This window comes from Pituophis catenifer, unplaced genomic scaffold (assembly GCF_029215685.1).
Source record: "Pituophis catenifer annectens isolate HBS135680 unplaced genomic scaffold, rPitCat1.0.hap2 SCAF_1, whole genome shotgun sequence".
NCBI lineage: Eukaryota > Metazoa > Chordata > Lepidosauria > Squamata > Colubridae > Pituophis > Pituophis catenifer.
In genome coordinates, this window is record NW_027256881.1 from 264,104,413 (window position 1) to 264,117,463 (window position 13,051).

At 36.7% G+C, this 13,051-nt stretch overlaps 1 protein-coding gene across 1 annotated transcript in view; it reads right to left on the minus strand.

The window, feature by feature from the left end:
• The window catches only part of NELL1 (neural EGFL like 1), a 549,513-nt gene that overhangs the window by 370,467 nt on the left and 165,995 nt on the right, over positions 1-13,051 (minus strand). The window contains exon 3 of the mRNA XM_070957549.1: positions 2,833-2,929. Coding sequence (XP_070813650.1) covers positions 2,833-2,929 — 97 coding nt within the window. The remainder of the gene's footprint in view (positions 1-2,832; positions 2,930-13,051) is intronic.

Consider the following 13,051-nt stretch of genomic DNA (forward strand, 5'->3'; position numbering starts at 1 on the left):
TGTGCCTTCAAAAAAAAAAAAAAAACTGTAAGCCAAAATCCTCAGTGAATTTTGCTTTAAAATTCATTCTGCTTTTGTTCCAGCATATTCTCTGAAGGTTATCTCTACTGTAAAACGCCACTAATCAATATGACTTATTTAAACATAGTATTATGTTTAAAGGGAGGGAGGCATGATATAGTGATGTCCTACATGGTGTCGCAGTTCTTTTGCTTCCAAGCTATAACAGAGAGAATGAAGTTTGAAGAAAATGTTCTTCCAGAGTAAATATGATATATGGACCAGCATTGGATGTTTAGAATAAGGAAGTAACCAATAGTTCAAACTATGCCAGACTTTTAATTTAAAAAAAACCCTCATTCATAAAGTAAAATAGTATCTAACAACAGAGCACAAAGCATAATGATTTTTCATTTCTTTTACAATGACTCAGTTAAATACTTTTATGGATGACACAGGGAGGAAATAGAAAAAAAAAGTCTCATTTTTGCATACAAATAGTGGGTGTCAGCTACTAATTAATTAATATAAATTACACGCACACACGCAAGTAGTAAAGCCCCTGTGCTGGCAAATAGGAATCTTTGATCTTGGCCTTCCTATCAACACCAATGACATGAAGGCTCCATGACTTTTTATAATTTAGTAGTGGATTCCAAATTGTGGGGGAGGGGGGAATCCTTTGCTTTTGCCAGTTTTGGGGGAAAAAATAGACAGAGCAGAGCTTCTTCTTCTTCTCAGGACTGTCACATCCCAGACATTTGCTCTGATGATAGATTAGTAAAATCATTTTTTTGTACCAGTGCACATTCATTGGAAATATTTGAGCTGGCTGACATATATAGGTACCACCTTGAGTGGTAGAAATACACTTCTAATATTAATTCTATTCTCCCCAGCCTGGTGCTTTCCACTGATTAATTGTTCTAATTGTCAAGAACTTTCTCCTTAGTTCTAGGTTGGTTCTCTCCTTGATTAATTTCCACCCATTGCTTCTTGTCCTGCCTTCAGATGCTTTGGAAAATAGGTTGACACCCCTCTTCTTTGTGGAAGCCCCTGAGATATTGGAACACATCGCCCTTAGTCCTTCTTTTCATTAAACTAGGCATACCCAATTCTAATATTTTGCCATATTCAGTAACAACTCTGGTGCCATATTCAGTGGAAATATCTGAGCTGGCTGAAGTATATAATAAATACCAACTTGATTTGTACAGTAGAAATGCATTTCTAATATTAATTCCACTCTCCCCAACCTAACACTTTCCAGATACAGTATATTGGGATGGTTGGTTGGGAGTTCTAGGACTGCAAATCCAATACACCTGAAGTCAGTTTGGGAAAAGCTAAGTAGTGGGTTGGGAAAAGCCAAGTGGCGAACCGGTAGTAGCGGTGGCGGGAGGCTCTGCCCATCCACCCGGACATGTGCAGAAGTGGCGCATGCATGAGCAAGCCGGTAGCAAAGGTAATTGAAACCCACCACTGGAAAAGCCCCTTATCCACGTGATGCGACTATGGACATATTTTGGACATGTGCAAATTAAACCAAAAGATTCCAGCAGCATCAGTAAGATTCAGCTAACATTCCCTATAGATCTCATAGAAACCAAACAATGAATGAATGAAGCTAGAAAGGAAGCACAGGAATACAGTGTTTCCTATAAAGGTTCCTTTGATGATTTCATGGGCAGCCTTCTTGCTTTTTCTGGGCACACCACAGCAATGACAAAATGATACACATGCATAGACAGGCCATAATTGCTACCTTTATGAACCTGCGCTACAATGTCAGATGTCAGTACATACATTGAGGCATTTGTGTGATAACATAAAAAGTAAAGGTAAAGGTTCCCCTTGCACATATGTGCTAGTTGTTCCCGACTCTAAGGGGCGGTGCTCATCTCTGTTTCAAAGCCAAAGAGCCAGCACTGTCCAAAGACATCTCCGTGGTCATGTGGCTGGCATGACTACACACCAAAGGCGCACGGAACGCTATTACTTTCCCTAAAAAGGTGGTCCCTATTTTTCTACTTGCATTTTTTACGTGCTTTTGAACTGCTAGGTTGGCAGAAGCTGGGACAAGTAACAGGAGCTCACCCTGTTACACAGCACTAAGGATTCGAACCGCTGAACTGCCGACTTTTCGATTGATGAGTTCAGCATCTTAGCCACTAAGCCACCGCGTCCCTTGTGTGATAACATATCCAGGCACATTTTGTCATTTGCATTCTTGCCGCTATGGATCTCCATACTTGTGGATGTTTTCTTTCTTTTCTTTCTTTCTTTTTCTTTTTTTTTTTTGTCTAGTTTAAATTACAGCCTTGGAATTCCTGGTGGTCCCTTTTTCAAGTACTAACCACATCTAACTCTACCATTTGGGATCACCCAAGGTCATCTAGGATCTGCCACATAGCTAGGATTAATTGTTTTTACTATCCTTGATAACTAATCGTAATTTATTTTTTGGTATGACTTTCACAACTTGGTGCTTCTAGATTTATGTTAGAAGTATGATTCCCATCATCTCCAAATAATATAGCATTGTAGAATTTGGATGGCTAAGAATTATACTGTTTGCAGCCCAGCGTATCTGAAGAGTGCCAGGTTGGAGAATGTTAATACAAGATATTCACTCATGTTGTAATAAAAATACTGTCCAAAAGAAATATTGCATACAATCAGTGCAAATGACTGAAGTTCTATAAGCACTCTATCTTTTGTAACACAAATACACATTCAAAGAGAAAAATAACTATTATTTTGAAATAACAATAAGTATTTCAAGTTTTACTTTATTGCTTTTTTATCTGTGGCTATGTTTTGCATCCTTACCTTAAAAAAACCATGTTTTCTGTTGCGTTGTCCTAGCCACAAATTGCTTCCTGGAGTCAGATTTGTTTCTGGACGATCTATCACCCTTTCATAAATCCTGTAAAGCAAATGGTGTTGTTAGAGAAAAGCAACAGCTTTGGTTTTTTGTTTTTAAAAAAACCTTTTTAAATATTGAATATAAAAAACATTAGTAGAAATGATAAACAAAATGCAACCCGAGGGCAAATCAAACTACCATACATTCTATTTCTAAGTCCGCAACTGAACAATTAAATACAAAAGAATATAAATTTTCCAGAGTCAGATGAAATACAAGATTTCAAAGATGATTGGGGTAGTGCCATAGATCATATAACAGGTTTTAATTCAGTAGTGCATAGTGATACTGTACTTAAAATAAAATTAGCTCATAAGAGCTAATTTTTTCTTTTGAATAAGCAGTATCAAATCAGTATCAATAATCAGTATCCTAATCCAAAAAAAGGTTCCCCATTTTTGTATTAAAGTATAATTCCGGAAATTGATGGCCGAAGAAGCAATGGTCAAAGGTAACAAAGAAAGAGCTTCTAAAATAAAATGGTTTATTTTCTATCTGTTCAGTATAAATTTGTAAATTGGCATCTTTTAATCATTAAAAAGAAAGGTATAGTTTATAAATCATGGTTTGCCTTGACATCCTAATCCTAATTATTGGATGCAGAGGATCAAACAAAAGAATAGTTTGAGAATTTCATTTATTCATTTCATCATTTATAAGTTCTGCAAAAACATGGTATAGGTGACAACCCATTCTGAAATGCAACTTTTTCGGGGAACCAAAATACCTGAGTTTTAATGAACATTTAGCAAAAAAAAGTACTGCTCAGTTAAATAAAATGCGCAGTATCATTTTCTGACTGTTTTGGACTAATTAACAAAATGCTAATATTTATATAGATGATTAAAATCTTTTAATTAAGAAGGAGGAAACCAACAGAATATTATCATTTAAAGCCTATGGCTTAGAAACACTAAATGAACTCACAAGTGTTATTCACATAATTATGAACATAACTGCTTATCTGCGTTGTAATTACAATCAACCCTGATACCTTAGAATACTGAGGCAAAAAAGCTATATTCAAAGTTGTAATCATTAATGGTGCACTGAAGAGGTGCCCCTCATTTGCTTCAAAATAACGACATATTTCCTCTTGAACTAATTTACCTCTTAGAGTAGTAAAACAAGTTGCCATCCACCAAGTCTATATTTTTTAAATCATCAAAAGTATTTATTATTTCTATCAATATTTAAAGTGCACAATTTCTTCAACAACGAGAGCACAATTAAACTTCTCACATACAAAAATGCTTTAAGAGTCTATATGCAGATTTCAACATATTTATCAAACAGCGTATCAGCTTTACAGTTTTCTCATTGGCTTCTTACTGCAAATGTTTTGCATTATTTATTTATGACTTTAGTATTTTCTCTAGAGTGTGTCTAGTCTTCCCAAAGTAACGATCAATATTCCATGAAAAACTCCATCTTCTCTTAAAAACTAACACGTTTTCCTCAAGAGTTTAAACAAAATAATGCACTGCTGTCTGCATTGCAACTTACAAAGAGTATTGCGTTTTATTTTTCTGACCAAATACAACTCTAGAAGCACTCCATTAGATCTGTCTTCACTGACATAAGAAATATGAATTTTCTAATATAGAAACACACAAATCAACATGCTTTATGTTACAGTTCAATACTATGATATAAGGGAGACAAATGAGACAGAATGTTACTTGCAAGTAACATTGGGAGAATTTAACAAACGATTTATGGAAAACAGGCATAACTTCTTTTCCTGACAGTCTTTCAGAAAATCCCATTCATAAATGTAGCTTGACAAGCAACTCAATATTTTTTTTCACATATTGTTCTAATCCTCTTTCTGAAATATCTACCTATTTTCTCCTTCAGTCAGTCATTTGGGTTATGAAGGACTTTTTTTTGGGGGGTGGGGGTTTTCTCATATAAAGGATGGTTAAGATATCACAGGAATACATGAGATTTCATAATTCCTATGAAGTATTTTGATAACTGTATAAGGTTGACTAACATGTTGGGGTTACTAATAAAAAAGATCCATTAAAGCAGTTAATGCTATCCCTCTCTCATTCCTTCCAGATTTTTGTGAATGACTACTGCAATCACTGTAATTTCATACTCCAATTCGTTCATTGAACCTTCCAGAAATCAGCTGTGATTTAGTGGTTTGGGGTACAAAGAATCTAAATGCCAAATAACATCTCTGTTCAGTTTAGACAATAAACAAGGAACAAAGAAATAAAATTTAAAAATATCTTGAAAGGGAAGTGCTAATATTTATATAGATGATTAAAATCTTTTAATTAAGAAGGAGGAAACCAACAGAATATTATCATTTAAAGCCTATGGCGGGAAGTTTCTGGGAAATAAATGACCTGCTCCATCACAAGACTTTTTCAATGTTTATGAATGGCATGGCATGGCATAGCACGGCACGGCACGGCACGGCACGGCACAGCACAGCACAGCACAGCACAGCACAGCACAGCACAGCACAGCACAGAACAGAACAGAACAGAATAATTCTTTATTGGTCAAGTGTGATTGGACACACAAGGAATTTCTCCCCAGTTCATAAGTCTCAGTGTACATACAAATAATAAAGTGATATAAGAGACCTTCTCCTAAATAAGGGGAAAGATTTACATTTTACATAGCATTACATGGAAATCATAATGAAAACAATGGCAACTTTTATGTTTAGAAGCAAACGAATTAGGTATGGGCAAGCCATGGGCTACATCCTGAGAGCCTATCATTGAAATTCAGTGACAAAATTGGTGACTTACCAGAAGTACAGATTTTAGTATCAGTCTTGTTTCATTGTTCTGGCCCAAATGAGGGTAAAAATAAGAAAGGAAAGTTTGGGAAGGCAATATGAGAGAGCAAATGTGATGTAATAGTTAAAGTATTGAATTATGAATATGAAGATCCAGGACCCAGTTCATCATCAGGCATGAAAGCTCACCCTGTGACTTTGGTCCAATCATTTATTCTGACCTCAGACTACTTCAAAGATTTGTCGTTGTTATGGGAACTCACAGGAGGAGAAAGCACTGTGTACATTGCCTTCGGTTCTTCAATGAAAGATGTGTTGTACATTTAAGAAATAAATGAACTGTTCCCATTTTCACCCTTTAATCTCTTCTCCCAAATAGCCCAATGGTATGACAGAAAAGTTCTTTGCAACTGAATGTTGATGGTCTAATTTAAAAGTTTGGGGAATTTGGGGTCTGAAAAATGAAAATGGGAAAAGTTTGCCTCCCACAGGCACCTTGCTCACATTTTCACACTTAAAACCTTACAAACCCGCAAAAATGTGTGTTGGGGCTTTCCAATGTCCAAAAAGGCCATTCTTAGGCCTTTTTGGACATCATAACTCTTTCAGTTGTATCTCCAGCTGGTCAAGAGAATGACTTGCCCCTCTGCTTCTTGAAGACTGGCCCACTCCTGATATAGGTCATTCATTCTTTGCTTCACACAAGCTTCTATGCCAAGCATGATTTGAATCTGATTTGAAGTAAGTTATATTATTTACAAGTTGTCAATGTTATCAACATTCTTAGGGAAGTATTAGTCAGTCATCTATTTTCTTCTGTTCGGTAGTAACAATGAGACTTTAATTATGTCCCTGGTCACTTTTAATCAGACCTGAAAGAAGAAGCCAATTAATTCAGAGTTGTTCTTCAAGAAGTAGAAATGCAGACTGTGAACCAAAATGGATAAGAAGAAAAATATTTTTAAAAAACATAATAAAAATGACAAAAGTCAAAAATAATGACAGGTCTAAATATATTAGTGTTTAATAATGAATGTGTCAAAAGAAGTTTTATTATAAATGAGGAGCTGTTATCAAACTGGTGTCATCTGCTGATCAAAGCTCCCATGTACTGACATGAAAGACAGAAACAAATATGCCCAATTCTATTGTTCTATCCATGTAGATCTCTTGGGAACTCTCACCTTATCAGAGAATTTGAGACTCTTTTGGGGAACATTTCAGAACATAATGAAAAGTGTCAAGGGAGAATTATCCAAACTCATTCCCTTCGGGTAAAACAGGATATTCTCACATTTGTTCTCAAACAAGGTTACATATTTCCACAATTCTGAAGCTTGCCAGAAAAGGATTTGTCTTGCCTGTTGCTTGCTGAAGCAATCTGCAGGAAGGTACAGAATTCCAGTAATTATTGTAAAAAGAAAATTGGTAATCTAGATTGCTTCTGGACGCAGCCAGAAAACTTAGAGAACCTTGGCTTCTCCTAGTATCTCTCTGCACTTTCCTTTAGCACACATATCTGGGTGTTGTGACTCCGACCCCCGAGCCTGCCTTATCGGAGAGAGAAGGCTCCGAAAGTGAAGGAGAGGAGTTGGCCAGGCCTCCCCCTCCAGGACCCTCCTCTCTGGCAATGCCTCAGGTGTCTCCCGAAGGAGAAGAGATTGGCCAGGAGCCAGGTATTGCCGAGCAGTCGCAGTCGGACAGTGATAGAGTTAAGTCTTGGTGGATCCAAGCCAGCGTCGGAGAGACAAGCGCACATAGCAGAAAAGGAGGCATGCCGGAGATTAAGCTGAGTCACTGGACCACACCCCATAGGGGATAAAAGGGGGTGTGGTGGCCATTCAGGCTCTGTGACAGACAAAACTAAACAACTAGCGAATCGCATTGTATCTCTGAAACTACGTTATCTGCCTGCCTTGGATTTAATACGGACTGGACTTGACAATTCTGTGGCTTTGTGTATTTGTTTTGGTTCTCTGTGAGTAAAGTTCTTGGCAAGCAGCTACTGGGTTGCTGCCAATCCTGTTATTGAAGGAATTTATTCAAGTTTTATTTAACTCCTGGCTGACTGTTTGTGTGCGTGTGTGAGACGGGGATAGAACTCTGGGCAGACAACTTCTGGATCCAATTTTAGCAAAACGTTATCTATCTATTCAGCTTCTGAGACTTCTGTGCCTCCCAATGGAAGATCAGGCCATGGCCATAAGAAATATAACTTTGACAGCTGCAGCACTTATGAAATGTTCTCTCCAATATAACTTACCTGTCTCTTTTTGCTGGTTCAAGATATTTTCGTATCTAAAGATCTTCAATAATGTTCTTCATCAGATTAGAACTAGCACTTGTACAAATAGGCTCAGGTTCCTATCCTATATGTCTCTATCACTCGCAATGCCAGCATGAAATATTTCCCTTTTGTCCTGCCTTATGAAAAGATACACTCCACCATTGCTGTATGAGTTGCCCACTTCTAGATGTAAACATAATTATTTCAGGCCTTTGGTATGGCAAAGCAGTCGGTTTTGATTATAGTGGGTTGCTCTGTAATCAATTATAACTTGATTTTGTTTTCATACATATTGTTGTTCATTAATCACTATTAACTGATTATCACATAGATTATTTTATCTATGAAAATCATGTATATACCATAACAGATATATATTTTAACCTTGATGCTGTCTGTATGTATTCACCTAGGAAGGACTGGGCTTCATACAGTTGTAATAGCTATTTACTTGTATATATTTATCTATATTACCTATATTTACTCACAACAGAATTTTGGACTTGGACAACTTAGAACTAAACCACCTTCAGTCTGACCTAAGCGTAGTACACAAAATTATCTGCTACAACATCCTACCTGTCAATGACTACTTCAGCTTCAACCACAATAATACATGAGCACACAATAGATACAAACTTAAGGTAAACTGCTCCAAACTCAATTGCAGAAAATATGACTTCAGCAATAGAGTGGTCAATGCCTGGAATGCACTACCTGACTCTGTGGTTACATTCCCAAACACCCGTAACTTTAATCTTAGATTGTCTACTGTTGACCTCACCCCATTCGTAAGAGGTCTGTAAGGGGCGTGCATAAGAGCACCGCGTGCCTACCATCCCTGTCCTACTGTCCCCATTTATTCGTATCCATTTCCTGTATTCATAATCATGTTTATACTTATATCTGTTACCTTTATTTCCCATTTTTTTAATTTGAAAATATAAACTAAACAAAACAAATCACAACAAAACATACAAAACATGTAAACATATAAACAAAAATTCAAATATATGTCAAGTTTATTGCAACTGTACTGTATGTTCTTATTTGTGCTTTTGACTCTTCATTATTTGGTCTATCTCTTATGTCTATCTGTTATCTTCCACATGCTTGACAAAATAAATAAATAAACAAAAATAAAATAAAAATATTCCAAAGAGAAATGTGTTGCCTCATCTTTGTTTTCTTTTAAACGGTATTTACAGATAATGTTGGTCTTTTTATTTTTCTTGAATTATTCTTCTAAATTCCTGAAGAATAAACTAGTTGGTTAATAGTAGTTTTCTACATATGCCCTCCTCTTTAATTACTATAGGTTTCCTAATCAGCTAACAGACTGCTTATTTAAACACTCCCGCTTTTGAAGAAAGTACTTTAGTCTTCGACTTACAACCACAATTGAGCCCAAAATTTATGTTGCTAAGTAAGACATTTGTTAAGTGCCCCATTTTACAATCTTTCTTGCCACAGTTGTTAAGTGAAATCACTGCAATTCATAAGTTAGTAACCTGGTTGTTAAGTGAATCTGGCTTCTGACCTTGTCAGAAGGTCGCAAGAGGGAATCCCATGACCTTGGGACACAGCAACTGTCGTAAGTGGGAAACAGTGGCCAAGCATCTGAATTTTGGTCACTAAGTGAACTGTTGTAAGTCAAGGACTGTCTGTATTTTCTTACTAAATGTCTAATAAGGCACAGTACCTACAGTATCAACTCTTAAATCAAAAAAGATTATGCATTCAGAGAAAGAAAGATGCTAACATGACTATATTTTCAAAGAGGCTTTAAAAAGATCTTATAAGAGAGGCTTGCAATGGAAATTTTGTAAGTTGTTACCAACCTTACGGTTCTTCAGTTCAGCAAGCTGTGAGCAGAGTTCATAAGCAGGCTGACATGAATGCACTCTTACACTGCAAAGAGCTCTTAAGAACAAAACAATTCCAGAGATAGTTCAAAGCAAGAGATTTAATCCTTTTCTACAGATTAAACAACAGCCAGGGTTTCTAATCCTTGTACATATGTTAGCTACTAACTCACTGCAACAACAGCAGCAGCTGGTAGGAGAGAGGGGGAGAGAAAGAAATGTTAATATTGTGTTTTTATAATAATAATCCTCTCACAAAACTATATTTTGTGTAATGCAAAAAAAAATTAATATGATTAAAAAATATTAGTTTTTGAGGTGCCAGAAGCTGCTGTTGCTAGAATGTTTAAATTCTAATGCTAGGCATTTTTCTCCCAATGATTTCCAGCTTGAGCTTGGGGGGAAAAAAAACACAAAAATCCCTAGGGAATCTGTACTTTTGAAATTACCCCAGTAATTTACCAAGATCGAAATAGGAGACCTACCCTTGCTGCTGGTTTCATAAGTGATGGCTGAAGTTTGAGTGTACTATCCTAAACTGGCTATCCTAAACTGGAAGAAACTACTTAAAATTTGCCAGGATCAATATTGCAACCCTTTAAGATCTTGAAAACACATCCTTGTAGTAAAGTTATTTAACTCTGTGACTGTGTCCGTGTATGTTTCTGTGTGTGTATGTTTGTGTATACAAAGAGAGAGAGAGAGACAGACAAACAAACAGAGACAGAGTGTGTGTATACATACATACATACATACATACATACATACATACATACATTCACATATACCATGTTTCCCTAAAAATAAGACCCTGGCTTATATTTTTTTGAACCCTGAAATAAGCGCTTGGCCTTATTGCCATGCGCTCAAAAGCCCAATTGGGCTTATTATCAGGGGATGTCTTACTTTGGGGAAAACAGGGTACATACATATATATACATACATATACATATACTAGTTGTATGTTTTATAACATCCCTCCATGAAGTAACAGTAACAGAGTTAGAAGGTACCTTGGAGGTCATCTAGTCCAACCCCCTGCTCACGCAGGAGACTTATACTAGGGTTTCAAACCACCGACCTTTCTGATCGACAAGCTCAGCATCTTAGCCACTGAGCCACCTAAGGAGCCACAAGTGATAGACAGCAAATGTCTAACAACAAAAATCAGACTCAATTTAAAGATTGCTGCAAGTCACAGAATAGTGTACTTGATTTGGACTTGGCAACTTATTTCGTACTAACCATTATGATTTACTTCTTAGCATAGGAATGACCTGACTTGATGGAGAAGGGCACATTTTTGTGATGAATAAGAGCAATAGTTGGCTGGTAAAGATGGATAACACTAAAATGTTCTAGTTCCTCCAGGATTAATATGTGTAACAGGAGCTAGATGAAATACCAAATAAATGAAGGAGGCCAAATGTTGTTCATGTCTTCCATAAGGACAAAATGGATTAGTCAGGAAATTATAGTTAGCTCTCTCTATGTATTTTTCTTTTCATTTCCTAGTTGAATTTGTTAATCAGCTGGGAACAAAAAAAAAATTCCAGAAGACTCTAGGGATGCAAATAATTTGCCAACTCCTGCCTACATGACCTTTGTGCTTCGAAAAATCAGTCTAATTACCCTTTTCAAAGTAATATTCAATTTGACCCATATATTCCCTTAAGAGAAGCATCTGAGAAAGCAAGCAATCCTTACAAATGATTAAAAGAGCCATATGGTTTCTTTGCTTTTATTATTCTGTAGACATCTAGTGCTGTCAAAGAAATGTATCCTACAAAGACTTGATGCTTGGGAAACAGTACTTAACAAATCCTACGGTCACATAAAAAATGGAAAGAGAAGTCTATAGTGTGATGAATTAACACTCAGACTATATTGCTTTTGTAATTCAAATAGATCTCAACATGAAAAATTGTTAACAGCGCTATATCATGCACAGTAGCTTCCTTTTTTAAGCTTAACTCAGATTGTGGTATCCTCACTTTTGAGTATGTGCTTCCCTCTAAAGCTAAACTCCTAGTAACTGCATGAATAATATGGAAATCATTTGCCACTGCCATTTTCCAGAATATTTTCTTTTTTTCCTATTTCCAAGAGTATATTCCAGTTCTGGAGTTTGCTGATGATTTCCCTGTCAGCTGCTAATGTTTTTACAATGCCAGCAAAGGTTGCTTAAGTGCTTCCACTTTCTGTGACTTCTGCTCTTCAGGTACTGGATAAAGCACTAAATATGTTTGTGGAAAAGTAAACTCACTACCTGGAGTGAGCAGGCATCTTTTTCTCTCCTGGGATCTGGAGTTTTGGTGTTACCTGGAAAGGAGAGTTAAAATAGCCCCACCTATTCCTTAACTGATCATTCATTAAATCTAAACCATTTTCCTAAATTATCCAGGCAGGCTCCCAATTCCTTTACAACTGTCTGAGAATTGTATGGATATCCATGAATCCTTTGAGGGTATGCATATTGTGTTACTTCTCATTGATACTAACTAATTTATTTTACCCTTTTGTAGTCTATTGCTGGTAAACTACTCTAAAGTATAAGTGCTTTTCAAGTTAGGCATAATGCTAAACTTGTTACCCATTTACAAGTTATAACAATTCTGTCAAACATAACAAAAAAGATTCTATACACTCGTCCTCTGTGAGTTTTAGAATGCATACTTCATAGGGTCCATCCCTTGCCACTCAAGAAACTGGATTTGGAGAGACTGTAGTTTCTCCACTATGTGACTGCTTTCATTTAAGAAGCACTATACAGGTAGTCTCAACTGATCATTTAGCAACTGTTCAAAGCTATGGCAGTTTGTACTTTGAGGCTACTTTCTTACTTACAACCTGGATTTGAAGTTCCCAGAGTTCCCTTCCCTCCTCATAGTCACATGACTGAACTTCAGGCATTCAGCATAGCCACATTTATGGTCATGTACAGGGTCACATGGTCATGTAACAGTTTTTCTGAAAACCAGCACTTTGTAGGAGATGACCAGGCTGAGCCCAGGTGGGGGGAGGGTGTCAAACACTTCATAAGTCAAAAGTCACAAGAAATCTAAGTCCAGCCCACCTTGAATGCTTCTCTTATCTCTTACATATTTCCCTTGATGGTCAATTGCAGAGGTGGGTTTCAGCAGGTTCTGACCAGTTCTGGAGAACCAGTAGCGGAAATTTTGAGTAGTTCGGAGAACGGGTAG